General features: G+C 40.0%; 1 protein-coding gene across 1 annotated transcript in view; it reads left to right on the forward strand.

The window, feature by feature from the left end:
• lasp1 (LIM and SH3 protein 1) overlaps window positions 1–23808 on the forward strand; it is a 152795-nt gene that overhangs the window by 17604 nt on the left and 111383 nt on the right. Inside the window, exon 2 of the mRNA XM_043674841.1 lies at window positions 23327–23421. Within this exon, the coding sequence (XP_043530776.1) occupies window positions 23327–23421 (95 nt within the window). The remainder of the gene's footprint in view (window positions 1–23326; window positions 23422–23808) is intronic.

A 23808-nucleotide genomic window follows, 5' to 3' on the forward strand; every position in this document is an offset into this window, starting at 1 on the left:
TGCTTGTCACATTCTCAACGAATTCTTATAAATTTGTGCGGTATGTCTCCCTCTATCATGTTGACTCTGCTTCTCTGCTTGAACATGTTAAAATATTTTGGATATAGGTTTGATCACTGAGCTGGAAGGTTCGTTTTCAGACATTTTGTCACCGTACTAGGTAACATCATCAGTAAGCCTCCGGTTGAAGCACTGGTGGCATGACCCCCTTTCTATTTATGTGTTTAGGTTTCCTTAGGTTGGTGATGTTATTTCCTGTTCTTTTTCTTGAGGGGGGGGTGTTGGATTGACACATTGACTTGGATCCCATTTACCACACCCTGAGAAAAAGAACAAGACATGATGTCACCACAGGAAATGACATCACCACACAAAATGACATCAACAACCCAAGGAAACCTAAACACATAAATAGAAAGTGGGCCATGCCACCAGTGCTTCATCTGGAGGCTTACTGATGATGTTACCTAATATAGTGATGAAATATCTGAAAACAAACCTTCCAGCTCAGTGATCAAACCTATATCCTGAACCTCAAACTGAGCTACAAATCTTCTCAAAACTTGTTACGTTAAATATTTCTAAATGCTCTTATTGCATCCTTTAGAATGAACTCAAATGTTTTCCAAGTGACAGATGTTAAGCTAATGGTCTACAGTTACTTGTTTTTGTGTCCTACCCTTTTTTGAATATGGGTAGTTCTCCAGAATCTAAACACTCTTGGGAGTTACATTCAGTGCATCCACTATTCCTGTCACAACCACCTTTTAAAATGCTAGGATGCAGCCCACCAGGGACCTATTAGCCTTAATCCCATTAGTTTCCTTAGTACTCTTTCTCTAGAAATAGTTACTGTGTTTGTATTATTCAACATATTTGGTGTCCTTTGTGCAGTGAAGACTTAAGTATTTATTCAACTCCTCTGCCATTTCCTGATTCCCTACTATTACTTCCCCAGCCCCATTCTCTGAGATCGATGTTCAATTTGACTTTTGTCTTCCTTTTCATATATATAAGAAGCTCTTGCTGTCTGTTTTGATATTACTTCTTGTCTGCCCTCATAGTTTATTTTCCTCCCTTCACTATTCTTTTCACCTTTTGGCTTTTAAAACTTTCTTAATCCTCTGGCTTACCATTCAACTTTGCCAACATTATTAAACTGACCCAAAAAAAACCCTATACTATCTTTAACTTGTTTTAATTGTGGCCAATTTTATTCTCTTCCACAAATCCTCCTTCCTCAATGTGAGTCATTTAACTAATTTCCTAAACATCATTCATTGTTTCTAAACCATCTAAATTCCTTTTCCAGTCTCCTCCAGCTGATACACTCATCTCAGAATGTCATTACCCTATTGAGGTTCAGCGCAGCTGTTTCTGACCCCAAGGCGCGCTCTCGCTCTCGCGCTCTCGCTCTCTCTCAAGTTGAATGCTTAATTCTACCTGACTGTTTCATAGGGGATCTTTTACTCCAAGATCATTTGTTAAATCTGTCTGAATTACACATTACCAGATCCGGACTAGCCCAATCCTTGGGTGTGCATACAATATATGGTTCTGGAATAAAAGTAAAATACTGCAGATGCTGGAAATTTGAAACATGAACAGAGTATGCTGGAGAAACTCACAGGTCTGGCAACATCTGTGAGAAGAAAGAGAGAAAGAACAAAAGAGTTAGTAACTTGAGCCCAGTATGTGTCGTCTTCAGAACAGTTGACTCTGATTCTCTCAGTACAGATGCTGTCAGACCTGCTGAGTTTCTTCAGTATTCTCTGATATTGTTCTAGGAAAACCTTCTGTGAGTTTTTCCCTGTGGTTACCTTTACTAATTTGATTTTCCAAATCTACATGAAGATTAAAATCACCCATGTTTAATGTACTGTCTTTTTCATATGCCCTCATTATCTTATTTATTTTCTACAAATCAGTGACTGTTGGGGACCATCGCCTCCCAACAATTTTGAATTTCCTCTTGTTATTTCACTATACCATCCAATGTTAAATGATTTCTTGCTATTGTATGTATTCCAACTTGTACTTACAACGCTACCTCACCACCCTTCCATTCCTGTTTTTCTTTCAAATACTCACGCAAACCCTCAGTTTCCAACTGCGATCTCCTTGAACTCAAAATGGCTGTAAGATCATACCCATTTACCTCTATTCGTGTTGTTAATTCATTTGTATTTGTCCAATACATCATACATTTACACAAAAACACATTCAGTTTGTTGTTAACTTTAATTCTGCCTTTAACCCTGTTTTTATGCTTGTATGCTTTGTCCCGTTCTATCTCACTTGGGTATCATAATTAAAATAGTTCCTCTGTAATGCTGCCATATCCCTTTTGCTTTATGAAGCCCCCACTCCCTTATGAATTTAAAACCTCACTTGAATTTCAACTCAGAAGTGAGACGAATACCAGACGAGCTGTGGCTGTTGCACAATTGAAATGGTTTGTCTTGTTCAATATTGCATTAAATGGTTTACTTACCAATGAGCCACACAACTGTCCTTGCATTTCTCCACAGGGGTGGCATGGTGGCGCAGTGGCTAGCATTGCTGCCTCTCAGTTCCAGGGACCCAGGTTCAATTCCAGTCTTGGGCAACCGTTTGGGATTTGCACATTCTCCCAGTGTCTGCGTGGGTTTCCTCCAGGTGATCCGGTTTCCTCCCTCAGTCCAAGTTGTGCAGATTATGTGGATTGACCATGAGGAATGTGCGGTTACAGGGTTAGAGTTGGGGCTGGGTCTGGGTGGGATGCTCTTCGGAGGATCAGTGTGGACTTGATGGGCTGAATGGCCTGCTTCTATTTTGTAGGATTCTATGATAATACCTGATTCGGCTATGTGTCATTGGAGAGGGAGTACAAGGTGTATACCGATGCTCTCGATGCCTTTAGGAAGAGGTGGGTTCCACGGGGAATGGGGTGCTGTATTTCCCCCTCCAACTCTATTTTGATTTAGTCCTCTACTTCTCTCCTTACTCCCCACACTTCACTTCACTTTTTTTGACATAAGTATTGCCTTTATCAGGCATGGCTTGTTAATATTTGACCAGTCACATGCATGTTTTCTTGATGGTGGAAATTATACACTAAAGTTTCTGCACAATGGTGTCTTGAGAAAAATACCTCATTCGCTCCCCATGGAGAAGCTGTTGCTCTGCAGTTCCGTCCACTCTGCTGGAGTGTTTATCTCAGAGTTACAAAATTCTCTCAAAAATCTGCCTTCCCTCTTTACTTGCAGGAAGTTTAAATTGGCTGAGCGCAAGTGTTTATTTCAGCAATCTCTGTTTTTGTTTCTGATTTACATTATCTGCAGTTCTTCTGGTTTTTTGCTTATTTCAGTGTCTGGGTTACTGAATCAATTCAAGCACTCGGAACAGCAGAGCACTGTCATTCATTAGCAGTTTTGTCACCCAACTCACCAGTGGCATTAGGACAAGTTTCCAACAGTTTTTTTGCAATGCATTAAATATTCCTTTAATTACGCTACACACTTTAAATGCCATTGTGAATTTTCTCCTAAATGTCAATAGCAGTGTCCAGGAGAATAATCCTAATTCCTGGAACCTTTGACAAAGTTGACAACCTTTTTATTCTATTATGTTCTTGTGTTGTTCAGTCAGGAGAAGGCAGGTTTGGCTGTTTGAATTTATTAGTAATTATTTTCAAGTTTTTTTTCATAACCTTTTGAAGTGTCTAACTCCAGAGAATATCCAATGTTGACGTGAGAGATCTCTGGGAATTGCAATTTTTATGACTAAGTTTGGAGAGCAAGCAACTCTTTGAGTTTTGTTGTACTTTGATCTTTATGGTGAGCTTTGATATTAGTTGAATGCCACTGACTCCTAATCCAGGTAGCATTAGATCTACAAAACCAATTCAGTGACCTGTTAGTTCAAGCTAATTGTTCCTTGATTAGAAGTCAATTAACCCGGAGACTGGTAAGGTGGAGATGTATGGTGATCGATGTACATTGGCAGTCAGATGGCGTGAGGCGGAGCTGTAGGTTTTAAACTCTTGTACCTCAAATTCTGACTTTTTGAAATGTGTATCAGCAGTAGGACCACTTGGGGAAACGTTGGAACAGGGAGCTAGTGGTTTTCAACTGCATACTGCAAACGCTGACTTCTTAAGTCATTGGTCAACCTGCAAGTGATAATTTATACTAATGGCTATCATTAATTTTATTCTGTATAATAAGCTTTGGAATGATTAAAATATTATTATGTTACATCTTGACCCAAAAGGATGTCATCTTAGCATTATAAGTTACTTTGATCCATCATGTCTCCGCCAGCTCACTAAGAGCTATCCTGTTCATCCCACTTGCCTTTCTTCTCTGATAGTCCGAGAATAATTTTGTTTCTGAGCATGTATCAAATATGCTTTTTTAAAAGCTACTATTGAATTGGCTTCCAATGTTCTTTCAGGCAATGCAGTTGAGACTATAACCCTACTTCTTTTATAAATGAAATGATGTCTATTTCCCAATAATGCTATTGCCAATTGTCATGAATATGTATGCCATGGTTACTACTTGAATAAAAACAACATGGGATTCTTGTGGTGCAGTGCAGTGTCCTTCCTTTTGGAACAGGAGGCCAGCATTCAAATCCCACCAGCTCTGCTGAAGGGTAATCATGTCTGAGCAGATTGATTTGACTAGAAAATAAATAAAATGTAGTTAAGAAGCACTTTTAGCCCAAATAAATAAGTTCTAGCCACAGGTAAACAACTGTGAACCATTAACCAATACTCTTAACCCTCTTTTAAACCACTGCGCTAACAAACAAAACAAAGGATGAAGGGAAAGAAAATTGGGGAAGCATAATTAATTAGCGCCAGCCTACAGGGCTTGATGAGATGTTCCTTTCATAGCCCCAAGCCCTTCTGTTTTTCACTCGTCCTTAGGTCCTTTCACTTCTTCTTAGGAGGCACAGGGTGATTGGTACACTAATTTCAAAATCTCTTTAGTTACCAGCTAAAGGGTACAGGTCACATCTATTGGTGGAAGAAAATAATTGCTTAAAGATTCACTAAAGTTTACAGCACAGAGATGGAGTCTGAATCTGCTCTTCCAACTGTCTGAAACCTTCTTGCCCTCTATTATAAACATCTAAGCTGTTCATCTGCCCAGAAGCCAATCTGGCTGCTGCCCTCTGGCATCCACACTGGTCACAATTGCACAAACTAATTACCACTCTTCTGGCCAAATCTTGCTCTGTGTACATACATGAACACATGCTCGCACACTTATTTTACCCTCACCCACAGCTTCTAAAGCGACAGTGTAAGCACAATTTGCAATGAGTTCCAGTAACTTGTTCTCAAAAGTACAGCAATTCTTTCCATAGTTTCAAAACAATCTTTTACAACTTAATTCACAATATAAAACAAAGTAATATTTTAAAAAAGGTCATTACCAAACACTAATTATTTGTATCTTCAAGTGTAATTAGATTAGATTCCCTACAGTATGAAAACAGACTCTTTGGCCTAACACTGACTCTCCGAAGATTAACCCACCCAGACCCATTCCCCTACCCCTGACTTGGCGGTTTAGCATGGCCAATTCACCTGACCTGCACATCTTTGGATTGCAGGAGGAAACCAGAGCACCCAGAGGAAACTCATACAGACACGGGGAGAATGTGCAAACTCCACACAGACAGTCACCCGAGGCGGGAATCGATTCGGGGTCCTTGGTGCTGTGAGACAGCAGTGCTAACCACTAAGCCACTGTGCCGTCCCACAAATTGGGAAAATGTTAATTATTTTTCTTTCTCAGTTTTTATTCCCTCCATCCATAGCATTAATTTTATATTTTTTTGTGCCTATTTGCTTGTGTGTAGGGTTTGAGATTTAGCTGATAGTTGTAAATGAGTAGTTTAACCTGTGGCTAAACTTATTCATCATAAACAATGGTCCCTTTTAAGTATCTTTTAAATTCTGTGAGACAGGTAAATTGGGGATTTTGTGTACTTTGATTAAATCATTAACTTGTGGCACCACTGAAAAGTGGTGGGCTCAGAACACTTTCCCAAGCTTTCTGTTTGTTGTGTAACCTTGGAATGGGAAGGAATGTTGTGTTGTTTGGATTTGACTTTATTTGTGGTATCTGAACATTCTTAGAAGGTTGTACCTCCCCTGGAATATTAAACAAGGGTGATCTAATTTGTAGCCAACACCCTTGCAATCTGGCATGTGATGCCCAGGCTATCAGTCACCTTGTATTTGTACAACCTGCTGATTTTGTTCTGTTTGGAGTTTTGGACCTGGGGCTTGGAAAGGGCTTTCTATTTCAGGCCACTCGATTCATTGGTCATACAACCTAATTAGAAATCCAAGATTGCTTCAGATCAGAAGCCTCTTACAGGTGCAAATTACTGAGATCCTGAATTCATACTTTTATATGATAGCTCCAAGAAGGATTCATTTCCCCAATCTCAGTGGTCTATAAGGGTAATAGTCTTGCATGCTTGTGGTAGAAAGTAAATATTCACAGACGAGGTTGGGATAGGGCTGGAATATTCCTTTTTAAAAAACATTTAAGTGCACGGACTGATAGCATTTGGCAGCCACAAAGCTGGTTCTGTGCTAACTATTCTGTCTATTCATAGTTAGGATGTTTTCACTTCCAATCACCAAGCTTTGTGAAGTTCTTTTTCTATATGGGAATGTATTTGAATTGAATTCTGGACAAGTCTCACTGCTGTTTTAATAATTAAACGCAACGACAAGAGTTATCTGGTATCCATGTCATCCCAGGAGGAGAAAACAGGGATTAATGTTTTGGAAACTGCCTACTGATCCAAAGCAATTTGTTTCCATGTTCTGATGAAGGGTTATAACTGAAAGAATGTATAGAATATAGAACATTACAGTATGGGCCCTTTGGCCCTCAATATTGTGCCGATCTGTGAAATTAATCTGAAGCCTATAAACCCTACACTCTTCCATTTTCATCCATATGTTTATCCAATGACCATTTTAAAGGTTATTCCCTTCTCAGAATTTTCAGTATTGTTATTTTGTTTTAGTTTTATTTTATCAACTTTAATTTTTTATGCTGTTAAGAATGCACAATACGAACCCAATTATTGCCAACATTGTTGAGTGGGAAGGGAACTGTTGCTATTTTCCAAAATAAATTACTGACACTGATCTTGAAATGATGTCCAGTGTAATGTGATGGAAGAAAAGAAGGGAAATTTTTCATGCTATGTACACTTGGCAATCTGTACTTTTTTAATGGATTTAAACCCTTGGGTTTGCTAACATTTCCTGTTGGCTTGCCACTTTAAAATTCCAATGTCTGTATTTTCTGTGGGTTTTTTTTGCTGTGAATATACGTGGTAAATTAGATCTTCCCTCTTTCCGGGGGAGAGGCTGGTTGGAAGTTTGTGCATACCTTCTATCTGAACCCACCTGAGTTATTTCTCAGATGCGAGGATTGTGTTATTTGGATAGTCAGTGAAATTTGGTTTTGTCATTTACATGTTAATATAAAACGGGTGGGTGAGAAAATGTAGAATTGCAGAATGTTGTTTTTGTTTCCCCTCTGATCATCCCATCACGCTCTTATTGTTCTAAGAGAAATGACAGTGGATTTGTTAAAGTTAAAAATCACACAACACCAGGTTATAGTCCGACAGATTTATTTGGAAGCACTAACTTTCGAAGCGCTGCTTCCTTGTCAGGTAGCTGGCGAAGGAGCAGCGCTGTGAAAGCTTGTACTTCCAAATAAACTTATTGGATTATAACCAGGTGTTGTGTGATTTTTAACTTTGTCCACCCTAGAGCAACACTGGCATCTCCATGCACTGGGTTTGTTGACATGCCTCCAGTGACAACAGGGTGAACTAGAGCCATTAGTAAGATGAGTTGTGGAATATTCTGTCATCAATACAGCAGTAACAATAAAGCAATTCATCTCATAGGTACAGGAGTCGGCTATTCAGCCCTTGGAGTCTGCTCTGCTGTTTTAATCCGATCGTGGTTGACTGAATGCTTCGATGCCTTTTACCCACACTATCCCCATAACTCTTAATGCCATCAATAATCAAAAGTTTATCAACCATTGCTTGAAATAAACTCAAAGACCGAGTTTCCACACATTTCTGCCTCTGTAAGCGGGGTTCACAATACTCTGGTTTTGATGGTTTGTTCGCTAAGTCCTGGCTAAATGTGCATCTGCTGTCCTGTCCTTCTAGTGTCCATAACGCCTGCGATCTAAACAAAAAGGGTGGCAGATGTAAGAGAATATCAAAACCTACGAGTTAACTTGCAAGCTACACAATCCCAAGTTGGAACTCTATATTCATGCCTTCAGTGTTACTGAGTCAAAATCCTGGAACCTGTTTGTTTTTCAGCACTGTAGGTGTACCTGTACCCCGTGGACCTCAACTCTTCAAGATGGCAGATCACCTTCACCTTCCTGAAGCCAATAAACACTGGCCTTGTCAGCAATGCCCAAATCTTATTAACCCTTTTCTTAAAAAAAAATTTAATCTATCCATGTTTGGCTATACTTAACAATTGTTGTGTAAGATTCTAGCTAAACCTAACTACATCACACCACAAGAGCCCTTCCTACCCCTTTAATCTCCTCAAGCCTTGCAAACATCCACCTATCTAATTGTTGTCTCTTGAGCGTCCCTGGTTTTTATTGCTGCCACATTGATGTTGATACGTTCAACTGCCTGACTATATTGCTCTCTTTTTTTTTAAGGTGCTCCTTAAAACTGCCTCCTTGACCAAGGTTTTGCCCATCTCCCATAATCTCCTTATGTCGTTCAGTGTCATATTTTGTTCCTATGCTCCTGTGAAGTGCCTTGGCATTGTCTAAATACAGTTTGTATTCTGTGTAAGCGTCTGGGAGGATCAGCTCATTTTTGGCTATCGAGGTCTTTAGTCTGCCCACCCACTTTGTTTCTGCTTGTTGATGAAAAGTGGGTAATTAAAGTTAGAAAATGTTTGGAACGTTCTCTGCTGATACTTGATCAGCTATTAACTTAAAACCTGAGATTGTCGGATTTTTTTTTATTAATCAAGGACATTAAGGGATAGGTGACAAAGCCAGGTGTACCTAAGTTAGGTTAACGAAGCAATGGTGGAAGAGGTTCAAGGGAGCGAGATGCCCGAATCCTGTTTCAATGTGATGTACAAGAAAATACCTGGTTTCCATGTGGAGTCACTCTGGCAAGAGCCAGCGCCTTCAGGAGAAGTTTTCATGAGATCAGTCAGACCAGCTGGGCAGTCATTACACTAGACATTATACAGTATATGTAGTGAACATACCACCTTTTTAAAGTGCTCACAAGCTGGTGGTTGTAATTGTTCATTTATCTACTCCCATACAACTGGAGTATGTGTGATATTTTCAATTATCCCACTTTATAGTATGTTTTAACTGAAATCTCTCCATCATGTATTTTGTCCAGAACTGTAATTTATCTTTTCCTAAAGATTCAAACCTACTTCAAGCTGTTTAAGAGCTGATGTAAAAGAGACCTAAAACAGTTTTGAATTGTTATTATGCATTAGCATTTCTCCCACACAATCATTCCACTCCCAATTAATTGCTACTTTCACATGCTCCCTTTGGCATTACTGAGACAATTTTGTTGTTTTAAGCAATTTGAATGCAATAATTGTACATACTGGATTTATCTCAAATAACCTTTTTGTAAGAAATTAAACTAATCAGTTTGAATGGAAATTTTTGGTTGCTCATAAGAGTATTAGTTCTGATCTATTGAAATGTCTAATCAACGCTGATTTCAAAAGGGATGCTGTCATCAATGATGATGACTTGCCTTTCCAATTTCTAAAAATAGAAATGCTTACTTCTGAAGCAGAAGATTGTGGGTTCAAGACCACTTCAAGACCTGAGTACAAAACTAAGGTTCATTAAGTACTGCCGTCTGAGGCACTGTCTTTCAGATGAAATGCTAAAACAAGGTCCAGTTTGTTCCCTCAAGTGCCTGCACTATTTCAAAGCAAGTAAGGGGAGTAAACACATAGTCCTGAGGATATTTATTCCTCAATGATATCACGAGAGATCACAAGCTTGCAGCTGTGTGTGGGAACTTTTAAAAATATATTGACTCATTAATTAATTTATTCATTACTTCATTTTTCATGGTATGTGGGTGTCGCTGGATGGCCAGTATTTATCGCTCACCTCAAATGCCCTGGTGAACAGTCACCTTGAACTGTTGCAGTTCAAGTTGTTCAGATGCAATCAGGGTGCTGTTAAAAAGGGAGTTGCAAGATTTTAATACTGAAAAGGTGAAGGAACTCTGATATATCCAAGTCAGGATGGTGTTGACTTGAAGAATTGCCTTTAGGTAGTAGAAGTCACAAGTTTTTGTAGGTGCTGTGGAAGGAACCTTGATCTGTTGTTGCAGTGCATCTTGTAGATGCCATGCACTTGTTACTGGTGGAGGGTGTGAATGTTTAAATTATTGGATGTAAGGATAATCAAGTGGACTGCTTTGTCTTGGATAGTGGTGAGCTTCTGGACTCCACCCATCCAGGCAAGTGGAAAGTATTCCATCACACTCCTGACTTGTGCCATGTAAATATTGGGTATGCTTTGAGGAGTCACTTCACAGAACACTTGACCTCTAACCTCCTGCTTTAGCTAAACATCTAACTACTTCAATTTGTGAACTTGTCTGTGGTCACCCTGGGAAATGTACTGATGGCAATGCCATTGAATGTCAGGAGGGGAGGTTATATACATCATCTTTTGCTGGAGATATGATTACTGTCACTTATCAGTCTAAGGTTAAACCTTGGACATTTCTTCTCTTTCTAACCAAATAAAGCTGGTTTGTTCAGGCTCTGGGAGCTGAGTACATTGACTTAAAGCTTTCAGAATGGGATTTTCCTGGTAGCTAAAGGTGGGAGTGGTGGGATTGGCAGACCGAAAGAAGAAAAGAGGATGCTTATCGAGAGGAACTATCTCTTCATCCTTCTAACTATGTAAGAAGATAATTTTGACCACCTTGGCAACTCATTATCACATGACCAATAAGTCTTTTTCATCAGCGGCCTTAGTGAATCCATTATTTAAATTTGGGGATATTATTGGCTGTTTAGTAACTGGACATCATTGGTGAGTGGGCTAAATACAACCCTTATCTTACTAGCACATTATCTTTTCTCAATCTCCCACCACGTCTATACGTCTAATTTAGTTGTGCTTGCTAACTTGGGATAGGGTGAGTGGATCAAAAAAAGAGTCCAGTTTTTTTGGAGACTATGATGGTTCTTGGTCAAGCTACCCCATGATTTTAAAACTCTTACTCTTGATTTCAAATCCCTCCCATTGCCTGTACCATCCCTACCTCCTTAATTATATTTTCTAATCAACCTCTTCAGAGATGTTGTACACCTTTTTGAAGCAGATGAGACTTGAACTTGAGTCTCCTAGTTTAGAGGTTGGGACATTACCACTGTAACACAAAAGCCCTTCCTATCTCTTTTTTTTATTCTCCTCCAGCCTTACAAACATCCTCCTGTCTAACTGTTGTCTCTGGAGCATCATTGATGTTTTTATTTGCCTAGAATCTGTCCCAGAACTCTCTGCTTCTCTTCCTTTTTAAGATGGGTCTTCACGTCACCTCTTTTGATTGATTTGTCTTAACATTATTGTATGTTGTTCTCGATCTCAGTTAAATTGAAATGCTTCTGTGAAACAACTTGGGGATGTTGAAAGTGGTATATAAATGTAGAAGTGTTGACAGAATTTGAACACCATCTTTTCATCACAAGATATGAGAAACAATCCACTAGGGCCATTGCAAAACATCATGAATAAAATGAACATTTTCACTTTCCATTTTAATTCCCAGAAATCAGAAATGCCCTCTTATTGGTTCTATGTGACCCTTGACTCTGATGAACACTGCTCTGAATGTGGTGACCAATAAGTATTGACATTTTAAATTTCTTTAGAACTTGCCCTTTGTGTTTTTGTTTTGTGGGGACATTATGCAATATTGTCTTTCAGTTCATGGTTTACTTTCCCTGAGTGTCTTTGTCCCCATTTGCTCTCTATTATATTGACTCATTACTAGCGGAGTCCAAGATCTTTGGCTCTTGGCAGCAAAAAACATTTGTTCCCTGTTGTTTCTTTTGAGATTTGACTTGAAAGCTGTAATTGAGAATTTTATTCAATGCAAGATCATGGGTTAATATTATATAGGATTTAAAACATAGATTCATATCATTCAGACTTATGAGACCATGATGATGATTATGCTCTGCAGGTGTCTCTTCCCATCCCACTTTATCTCATCGTATTGATATTGTATTCTCTACTCCTTCATCAAAATATTACTGAACATCCTCTTAAATGCATCTTTGCTGAATCTCCATGGAAGGTGAATGTTGCTTCAGTCACCGAAAGTAAGCTGAGGTGGAGTTTGCTGGTGCATTATATTGTTTTTGGCTGGTGTGATATCGCCTTTTATTAACAGCACTCTGTTTGTAGGGCTTATATGAAAGGTTCTGTTTGTTTCTTTGGATGTTTATTGCTGTAGTCAGCTGGGACACTCTCCACTTTGATGCCAACAGTATTCACTTTATTTAACATATGAGCTTGGCTGGTGTCTCGAAGGAAAAGAAAAAAGTAAAATTACCATGCTAATAAATTGGCTTGGATTTCGTACAAATATTAACAGCATGTTCAAATCAAAATTTGTATTTAACCTATTATTTTCTGCTAGCCCTATCTTCTTGATCAATCTCTCTCTCTCTCTCGTTGAACATCTTGAATCAATCTCCCTCTTAATGTTTTCTGCTCTCTGTAAGATTGCAACTCATCCCTGCTTTTGCACATAACTGAAGTCCTGAATTTCAGATATGAATATGACCAGTGTAATTGCAATGGAAACTTCCAGAATCCTGCAGGTCTCTCTCTCTCTCTCTCTCTCTCTCTGTCTCTTGTTGTGGTGTATGGGAGAGAGACTCAGACTCAGACTCAGGCTGTGTGTGGCCAGGTCCCGTAAGTAATATGATGATGACCTGTTTTAGTGCTGTCACTCAAGAGAGGAATATTGAATGGGAAGCTGACCTTTTTGAAATACGGCACTGTTGTTGCCCATTTATTTTAATGTTTATCAATGGAAGACGGGAACTTAGTTTAAAATGGCATCTGCTCGGCAGCATCTCTGACAGTAAAGCACTCCCTTAATACTGTATTGAGAGTGTCCCAAAAATGGGTTTGGAATCCATAACCTTCTGACTAAGTGTGCTATCAACTAAAGCACAGTTGACACCTGGTTTTATTTTGGCCAAAGTGAGTACTGTAGATGCTGGAGATTAGAGTAGAGAGTGTGGTGCTGGAAAAGCACAGCAGGTCAGCCAGCATCCGAGGAGCAGGAGAATCGAACTTGATGAAGGGCTTTTGCCTGAAACGTTGATTTTCCTACTCCTCGGATGCTGCCTGACCTGCTGTGCTTTTCCAGCACCGCACTCTCAACCTCGTTTTAAAAATGCAAATGCAAGACAGAATTAAAAGAATACTGACCTGCACTTATTTACTGCTTTCACAACCTCAGGATATCCCAGAGTGATTTGCAGCCAGTGAAGTAATGTAGTCACTGTTGTAGTACAGAAAATATGGCAACCAAATGCTCGTAGCAAGCTCGTGCAAACAGGACCGTGATAATAACCATTAGTCTCTTTTTTTTTGATCTACTGTGTAAAAGATAACTATTTAGCTAAAAATTTACTAGTGAATTATAGAGAGCTCAATGTTGAATTGCCTCTTGTACATTGTGTTCCATATGCTTATGAAACCCAATGATGGCACTGTGTTTATGCAAATTTATTTTTAAAGATTTTTTTCTTTCCTGTTCTATTTGTTGCTGTCTATGGGTTCTGGCTAGGTTCACGTCACTACAACCCAAAGATCGATTAGCAATAACCAAATTCATACAAATTGGAATTACTGACATTGATATTTTAAAAAAAAACTATTTGCCATAACCAAATATTGACCTTAACACTCGAGATACTTACTTCTGGTAATTTATATTGTTGAGAGTTTGTTACCTGACCCATTGAGTTGTAGATGGTTACGATGGAAGCCATTTGGCTTTTGTTCTGTACCAGTTCATGACCAGAGCCGTTCACCCAGTCACACCATCTTGCTTTACCTCACTGAATTTTTGCATGTTAGAACTGCATATTGTGGTTTCTTGTCAGTATTTCTGCCCTTGGTTCTTTAATGGCTTGGTTCAGCGCTTACTAAACCTCTTCCCCACTGTGACCCTGTTTTGAGGTTTAAAAGGGTTCATAATCCTTCAGTGAGAACTGAGAGAGTGAGGGCCTGTTATAGAGCAGGAGTACGGCTGTTCTAACTCTGCAGCTCCATGCTGGCCCATTACTGCCTTGATCTCTCAATCCCCATGAGTCACGCTTGCAACCCCATTTTGGAGTCCTGACTCCTGCCCCCATTTTGGGAAGCCCTGGTCTGGTTTGTATCTTATTCTGTCACCTTTATATTGTCTTTGTTTTCAGTCATGTCAGTGGGGACCTTATCTCGACCATGGGTTATTAAGTACATTCACAGCTGGTATAGACAGGTATTTTATCTGTGGGGGAATCATAGAGTTATGGGATAAGGCAGGGAAGTGGAATTGAAGGTTATTAGAGCAGCCATGGTCTCACTGAACAGTTGAGCAGATTTGATGGGCTGAATGGCCAACATTTTTGGGCTTATGCTTCATGGTCCATATATATGTACCTCTCTTTCTGAGCTCAGTGATGTTTGAGGTAGTGTTTGGGAATGGGAGACTTTCCATTTTCAGACACGCATTTTAAAGTTAAGTACTCCTTAGGTAGAGACCAATGCGATTTGTAGCAGTGTTCTGCGGCCTGTTCTGATGAAATTGTCAACTTGGGCCATTGTAGTGCAACCTATTCTTCTCCCTAGCATCTAAGTCTATTCTGATTTAAGGCGGCCTAAATTTGAAGCTGTTTCTGTTGGAAAGAACAGTGTTTAGGTTGTATCTGCACGGGTTTTAAGCTGGCTACATACCATGCCATTTTAATTTTTCAGTAAATGTAATTCAAAGGTAAATGGGATGGGGCAGATAACAACCAAGCTGCTGTAATCCTACAGGAAATAGACTATGAACCCCAAGCAAAGAACCGAGCTTAATCTGTTAGATAGGGGATTTAGTTAATGCCTTGCTAGTTGGATCCTGTCCAGGGGAAAAACTGGTTTCATATAGAACTGTCTGATAATACAACCACAGCTTCAAACTTACACCAAGAACAGACTTCATTTGTGTCCTTTCCCACTCCTCAGCATTCCTTCCCTGTCCCATTCATTTGTTACTAGGCTCCTCCCTCTGCACCTCCACCGACAGGCAAACATTCTTTGCATTTTTCTGCTACTGACCTAGTTTCTTCCTGTTGTTTTTTTTTTCTCTTTGCTTCTGACCTTCAATTTGTTACAGTTATTAGACAGAATTCCACACTTCTGGGTTTGTTGTTTCTGGTTTTGTGGATCAAGGAGCTGTTTATTTTACGTCCATTCTGATCATAGGACTTGGTAGACTTGTCATCTGTTGATTTGGTGTCCCTCAATCAGGAGGTATGGATCCATGAATACCTTGCTGTGGTGTTCCTAAATATCTAATTCTTGATTACACAGACTTTGGGCACCTGAGGGCAGAATGTCCCATGAGGTGATGGGACTTGGAGTGCAGGATTTGTTTCCTTTTTACTTATTTACTCTGCATTCTACCCCATCATCAAAGTGTTTGAACCTGAGGTGCGATGCATTTTGGTGGGCAAGTTGGTTCGTTCTTAATTAATTGGTAGCGAACTCCTCCCAGTTGTTACTGTCAATGCTGTCATACGTGAAGGACAGCGTCATACTTGCCCTCCCAAAAACATTGACCATTTGAGAAAACAGGACCAGGCAGGGAAGAGGTGTCTGATGGGTTGGCTGATATGTTTCCAGCCCATTGTAAGCACGGTCCCTTATTTGTGAAAATATGTCCTATGAATGTGCATACTTTGGAACAAGATCCCATATTAATTTTAAGGATCTGATACATGAATGTTTGCTTGTCCTCATGAAAGGGCTATTTAATGTTATATTGTGTTGTACAAATAGACTAACAAATGCACTCAAGAATGTTACCCATTTGTAATCTGGGGACTGCCTGTCATTGATCATTTTTTGACCAATGTTTGCCTCACTTTTTGGAGCTGCCTTCAGGAGTGTTTGACAGACCTTAGGTTGAACCTGGAAGATGCTGGAGGAATTTCTCTGTTGCTCTTGTGTGTCACTGGTACACACTCAAAGTCTTACTACAGATGTGTGGTGATTTACAGCTACTCTGTGTAGTCTTGTACTGACTTGCATAGGCTTTGTTGTCAAGCACTCATTTGGTTTAGTTTGTAGAAAGCTGAACAGGTGCTGCCAGTCCTGCACTGGATCTTCACATAAAAGGCCAGTCTTCTGAGGGAGATGGCTGCCAGGCTATGAGATGGGCTTAATAGGTTCTAGAATCTCCCCTTCTCCTTACATGGGAGGTGGAATATTGAACTAACAAGCTTTGGGTGGGTATGAGCTTTTTGTTTCAGTAAGATTCGAGAACTGGTTGACTGACTCACTCATCCACCTACTGTAGAGCATGCATTTTGATATGGAGGTGGTTGTTACACACTGCACTAGAGAGCTATAACTTTTTCATGCAGAGGGTGGTGTGTTCGTGGAGTGAGCTGCCAGAGGAAGTATTGGAGGCTGGTACAATTACAAAAACATCTGGAAGGGTATATGAATAAGAAGGATTTAGACTGATTTGGGCCATGTGCTGGCAAGTGGGACTACATTAATTTAGGATATCTGATCGGCAAGGACCAAAGGGTCTGTTTCTGTGCTGTACATCTCTGGCACTATGATTCGACCGATGTAAAGAAAGGAGTGTTACGGTACATAAGGAGTTAAAGAGCTTTACCCAGAAATTAAAAAGCACACAACTTCGGGACAGATTAAATGCAAACACCTCAGCCTGAGATGCTTCAGGCGGTATCTCAATGAGGAGAAAAAACAGGATTGACTTAATTGACAAAATAAAGCAATAAGATTGCAGTGACCATTACAATGTTATTGCTTTTTCTTATCAAGTTGGCTTATGACTGAATTTGGTATTGGGCTACAAAGACACAATCTTGACCATGGTGATCTGGCCTCATTGGGAAACCCTGCTCGATGGATTCAAAGTAGGATGGCATTTCGGAACTGGTGAGGAAGCAGTAGCCATTGTAGTGCTGTGCCACACTTGTAACAGCTGTAAACCCCCCACCCCCACAACCTCCCCACTCCAATAGGCACCTGCTCTCTCTAATCTCACTTGAGAGGTTATGACAATTTTCAAATCTCTTAAATGGCTTCACAGTGGAAAAAGGTTTGAGAAGCACTGACTGGTGTAAGATACAACTTACATGTAAATTGTATGAATGAATATAAAACAATCTCTCAAACTTCTTTCAATCCATAAGGGAAAATTCAGATATGTGCACTTGTGCTTACATTACAATATGAAATTCTGATTTGACATCCCACGATGACCCTTCCCTGCCTACTTTGTTTTACGAACTATGTGAATAAGGTAACAGTTAAGCTACACTTCCCTTGACAATGTTCCTGTGAATTGTTTTAGGGGATTTTACTATTTTGAAGGTTACTATACAAATGCAAGTTCAAATTACGTATTATTGACTGTATTAGCATGGGATCGGGTCCATGTGAGACATATAAGATTATTAAAGGATTAGATACTCTGGAAGCAGGAAACATGTTTCTGCTGATGGGTGAGTGCCGAACCAGAGGACACAGCTTAAAAATACGGGGTAGACCATTTAGGACAGAGATGAGGAGAAACTTCTTCACCCAGAGAATGGTGACTGTGTGGAATGCTCTGCCCCAGACAGCAGTGAAGGCCCAGTCTCTGGATTCATTTAAGAAAGAGTTGGATAGAGCTCTCCAGGATAGTAGAATCAAGGGTTATGGAGATAAGGCAAGAACAGGATACTGATTAAGGATGATCAGCCATGATCATCATGAATGGTGGTGCAGGCTCGAAGGGCAGAATGGCCAACTCCTGCACCTATTGTCTATTATCACTGGTACAGATCTATTAGCTGAAAACATTTGTTTGTTTCTATTCTTTACTTACAATGTAAAACTGAGATTCCAGTTTAGTCATTGCATCTAGATAGGGAGCAGTGACAAATGTAGTTGGTTTCTGGGCAAACAGGCCTTTTGGTCTTAAACGATCATCCCGTGCTGCAGTGATGGTTATCTCATTGGGTTTTCTACACCACCTCCTGCTGCGTGCAAAGACCCACGCCTGGAAGTGGTAGTTACAATGCTAATTTAATATAAACTACTAGCCATGATGCACGAGCACACTGTTAGTGGTTTAACTTTACTTGAGATGTGAAGGGAAATCGAGAGTACTTGAGAGAGATCTGAAATGAAAGGTTGGGCTTGTATTTGTGGAGTTGGCTCATCAGAATCCTAGCAGCACAGGCAGTCTTTTCAACCATTGATTCTTCAGAAAACTGTTTTCTAATTAGTGCTATTTTCTCGCTGTTTCCCTATAGCCTGTAATTTCTTTCTTTCCCTGAATATAATTAAACATCATGTCTAACAACTGGCCTGCAAGGGTTCTTGTGGCTCAGCGTTAGTGTCCCTACCTCCTGAGCCAGAAAACCCAGATTCAAGCCCGACCTGCTCCATGGGTGTGTAATTAGATCTCTGAGCAGGTCCATTTGCAAATTGTAAAAGAACAATTAGCTGTAATTCCACAATTGGATAGGATCTGCAAAACAATCCAAAGTGTGTTTAGAACGGTACTAAGGTTAGTTGGGCTTGGGTACTCGTGTGGTGGTAGTGTCCCTACCCTTGTTCAGAAAAATCCAGGTTCAAGTCCCACCTGCTCTAGAGGTGTGTAATAACATTTCTGATCAGGTTGATTTCGAAAATAGGTGAATTAAAAAAGTAATTGGGATTTGGATATGGCTCATTTATGCTTGTTAGCTGTACACATTCGTGTTTGGAACCTTTGCCCTATAAGAAAAAGAAACACTTCTGGGCATGTCACATTTTTCAGAAATAAACAAAAGCTGAGGGACAGTAGTTCCCTGGTGCATTCTCCAAAGCAATGACTCTCTCAAGTCGACTTGCCAAACATACAGCATCCTTTTCTCACTGAGTGTACACTGTTGCTTTCTTTGAAACTTTGTATTCTTGCACCTGTCTTGATGAGAGAAATTTCAACACATTCTCTTTTCAACTTTATTCTGTAAGACTAGACAACAAGCAATCGCATCTAATTTCAGTCTCAAAATTATTGCATCTGCTTCCATCACGTTTTTTGAATAGTGCATTTCTAAATCTTCAAAATGCCTTTTTCTTTAAAACAAAAGTCTCTTATCATGACACAGTTTTATTCTGTATCCTCTGGTTATCAACTGCCTGCCATTGGAATCAATTTTCCAAAGTTTGTATGCATAAAAGTCTTTACAATATCAAACTTTACCATTAAATACCCACTAAAATGTCAGCTTGAAGGAGAGCACCCCAAACTTGTCAAATAAACGATCAATCTTAATTGAACTGAGCAAAACTACAGGGAAAGGAGAAACAGAAACCAAAGTCAAAACTCTTAGTTTCTCTGTTCCCAGCTTTCTGTCTGAAAGACGTGCATTGTATTATCACATTTGCATTTCTCTCTGAAATTGTTTGAGACATCTCTGGAAAGTAATCAGTGATTTTGTGCAAACTTGATTCTTTTCAGACTGCGTGAGATAGCCTGAGCTAAGGATGTGTACTAGAGTGAGGAAGTGATCTGTAATGGAGTTAGTGTTGAGCAAGGACATGGCAGAGGAGTGCTGAAAACTGTCAACCTTTTAGGATTCTTCAGGATTGAGTCGTCCATTCATTCATTCATTCATTCATGAATGCCCGATTAGGGAAGTACATCTACCATCATCCAGAAGCAGAAGTCACAGTCTCAGGACATAGGGTGGGTCATCTAGGACTGAGATGAGGACAAATTTCTTCACCCAGAGATTGGTGAGCCTGTGGAATTCTCTGTTGCAGTATGTGATTGAGGCCAAAGCACTGAATGCTTTCAAGAAGAGTCCGATATAATTCATCAGGCTAAAGGGTCAAAAGGTACAGGGAGCATTGGGAAGAGGGTACTGAGTTTGGATGATCGACCTGTTAAAGTACAGATTTGAGATGGCCCAGAGAATGCCTAGTGGGCTCGACCTGTAAGCCACTCGGTTCGTCCCAGAGATTGTACTCTTTAGTAGTCTGGAATAAAAAACCTCTTACAGACAGTTTAGTTTAATTTTAGTCATCCCCTTTATTTACCAATAGCATAACTGTTAGAACATAACACTGGTGCCTATAAGCTAAACTAACTGGGTTTTAATAACCCAGGAGAGTAGGATATCAGCTCTTCCAGAGCCCTAGCAGGCTACTCTGCTGTACTGTTACAAACTGACTTCCTTTATACACCAGGTTTACAAAAGCACTGCATGTTCTTAACTAGACAGATAACAGTGAAGGACAGTAATTCGGGAGAGACGTTAGTTGATACCGAGTTTTATTTCGAGGTCAGAATCAAACACTGTTATTAATTTCACAAGGGATCAGCCATGGATTTATCACTCTGTGTCCTGTTTACACAGATTCACTGATGTTAAGACAAATGTTAAATTGCCTTACTCTCCCTGTCTGTCTATTTTCTAGTAATTCAGCATTACATTTTAGTCTAAATGTTTAAGGGCAAGTTTTAAGTCTATAGCCTTTCTCATTCCCTCCTTTTGTCATTTCATGCCGAACCTTGATCCTGTTGAATGGTGGGGTAGGCTCAAAGGGCTGAACGGCCTACTCTTTTCATTTTCTAGGTTTCAATGTTTTTGTCATCTTTTATGGGTGAGGTCTATGTGTGACGCCAGAGCAACACCAATGTGATTGGTCCTTAACTGTTCAGACTAATAAATGCTGGTCAAGCCAGTGATGCTCATATTCCAAGACAAAAAATGACTCTCGCTATTGGCCTTAAAACAATAAACAAGAAGACCCAAAAGGCAAATTTCTTGGCCTTCAAAGACTGTGTGTTTCTCAAAAAAGAACTTGAACTCCTTTTTTTTTCAATTATTCAATATAAATGTACTGATAATTGGTTTGGGGAGTAAATGTTTATTGGCTGTCATGAATCCATTTCCGATTGCCTGGGGAATTTGGAACCCTGTCAGGGTTGATGTATCGGATGAGTGAGGCTAGAGTAGGAATAGACAGTTTGGAAACCTGGTCATATGATAATTCCATGAGTCAGCTCAACCAGAGATTCTGTCTTGGATGGTTCTCTCCCTGTAGCTAATGTTGTCATTCACTGTTTGGGGTGCAGAAATGAGAAATTTCCAATTATACGTGGGAGGGACCATTTTTGGTGACAATGATCATTAAAAATGCTTTTTGAGGATTTTGAACCAACTGAGACTTGGTGTTTAGAATAAATCTTATAGCTACAGATATGGCATAATTGTTACAAATGAGCCTTTCAATCCAACTAGCCCAGATTGGAACGTATGATCCCTTTTTAATATTCCTTCGTCCTGACTTTGCTCTGCCTATCCTTTTGAGATTGTCCAAGGCAGTGATTGAATCATTCACAAATATCCTTTGGCGAAGGAAAGCTCCAATCCACAGATGGGTGAGGTGGAAGGACTGCACTAAATATCATCAAGGTCACATTTGATTGAGTGTTGCATCTAGGGGCCCTATCAAAACTAGAGTCAAAGGGAATGAGGATACTGGCTGAGGTTGTACCTGGCACAAAGGAAGTTGGTTGCTGAAGGTCAATACACTCAGCTCCAGGAGATCTCTGCAGGAGTTCCTTAAGATTGTGTTCAAGGTCCAGCTCTCTTTGGGTGTTATCATTAATGAAGTTCCTCCTGCCATAAAGTCAGAAGTGGAGATATTTGCTGACGACTGCACAGTGGTCAGCACCATTTGTAACTTGTTGGACACTGAAACAGTCCAAGTCCAAGTGAAGCAAGATCTAAATGATGTCCCGGTTTGGGCTGACAAGTGGAAAGTACCATCCAAGTAACAGGACATGATCATCTTCAACAAAAGAGAAACTAACTATATTACCTTTTTGATATTCAATGGCAATACCATCACTGAATTACCCACTGTTAATATCCTGGGGGTTACTCTTCACCAAAACCTCAACTGAACTAGCCATATAAGTAGCAGCTACAAGAACAGTTCAGAGGCTAAGAATCCTGCAGTGAGTAACGCACCTCCTGACACTCCAACCTGTTCACTATCTATAAAGGCACAAGTCAGGAATGTGATGGAATACTCCTCATTTGTGCACAGCTCCAACAATACTCAAGAAGCTTAGCACCATCCAAGACAAAGCAGTCCACTTGATAGACTGTAAATGTGGTGTCATTCAGTTCTTCCACCACCAACATTCAGCAGCAGCAATATGTACTATTTCCAAGATGCACTGCAGAAATTCAGTAAAGCTCCTTAGACAGCACCTTCCAAACCTGTGACCACTTCCATCTGGAAGGCCAAGGGCAGCAGATATATGGGAACATCACTTACCTACCAAGCCAATCACATCCTGACTTGGAAATATATTGTTATTCCTTTATGTTACTGGCTCAAAATCCTGGAATTCCTTCCCTAATGGCATAGTGGGTCTACCTACACGAACAGACTGCAGAAGATCAAGAAGGCAGCTCACCATTAATTCCACAAGGGCAACTAGAGAATAACTACTGGCATAGATAGTGAACGTCACATCCTTTGGATGAATAAAGACAAATTTAAATGTTGAATGTCAACATGGTTTCTGCCTTATCCCTCAAAAATTGACTTTTTGAAGAATCACACATCCTCACAAATGGGCTTTTCTTCCTGCCACTGTCCTGTTGTGAAATCTCTTCTTACTCTTTTCTATGCAACTGCTCTATTCCCGACCCCTATACCACTGGAAACTCTAATTGTCTCTCTCCTCTGTCATGTTATTCCATTTTTTTAAACATGGGTCTATCATTATCTCTCATCAATCTGTGTTGATCACCCAGGGCAGGACAGTTCCACCATGTGTGATTCTCCTGATTTGTGTAATCAATGTCCAGTTATTTTATACTTTATCGATCTGGGAGAGATGGATCTGAGCGGCAGAGATTACTTCTGTTTTTCTGTGAACTTATTGCTCTGATTTTCTGTTCTTGTTCCAGTTCTGGCATAAAGCATGTTTCCAGTGTGAAGTCTGCAAAATGACTTTAAACATGAAGAACTACAAAGGTTATGATAAGAAACCTTACTGCAATGCGTGAGTATTTTATATTTCTGCATTCCTCTCGCAAATGCTGGATCCACCAGTGATTAACTTTGCATTGAATGGTGTTCTGGTGCAGTTCTTGCTGAAGTTAAGGCTAACTTTTTTTCTAAGGAATTTATGTGGATGCTTTGGGAGTGGACAGATCTGTAGAAGCTGTGATACCTGGGTGTTCTCAGTTTGGCTTGGTGGCATGCACTCACTTTTTTGCATCCAAAGGGTATGGATCAGTGATAGTGCCCACTCTGATCAATAGGATGTCTGCTGTGGCTTGGGGGGTTGGTATTCCCATGTCAAGTCAGGGTTCAAGCTCAATGAAGAGACCACAAAACCCAGACTAATGGTAACCTAGTGCAGTACAGAGGTAACAGCACTGTACTA

The sequence above is a fragment of the Chiloscyllium plagiosum genome, chromosome 33, assembly GCF_004010195.1.
Source record: "Chiloscyllium plagiosum isolate BGI_BamShark_2017 chromosome 33, ASM401019v2, whole genome shotgun sequence".
Taxonomy (NCBI): Eukaryota; Metazoa; Chordata; class Chondrichthyes; order Orectolobiformes; family Hemiscylliidae; genus Chiloscyllium; species Chiloscyllium plagiosum.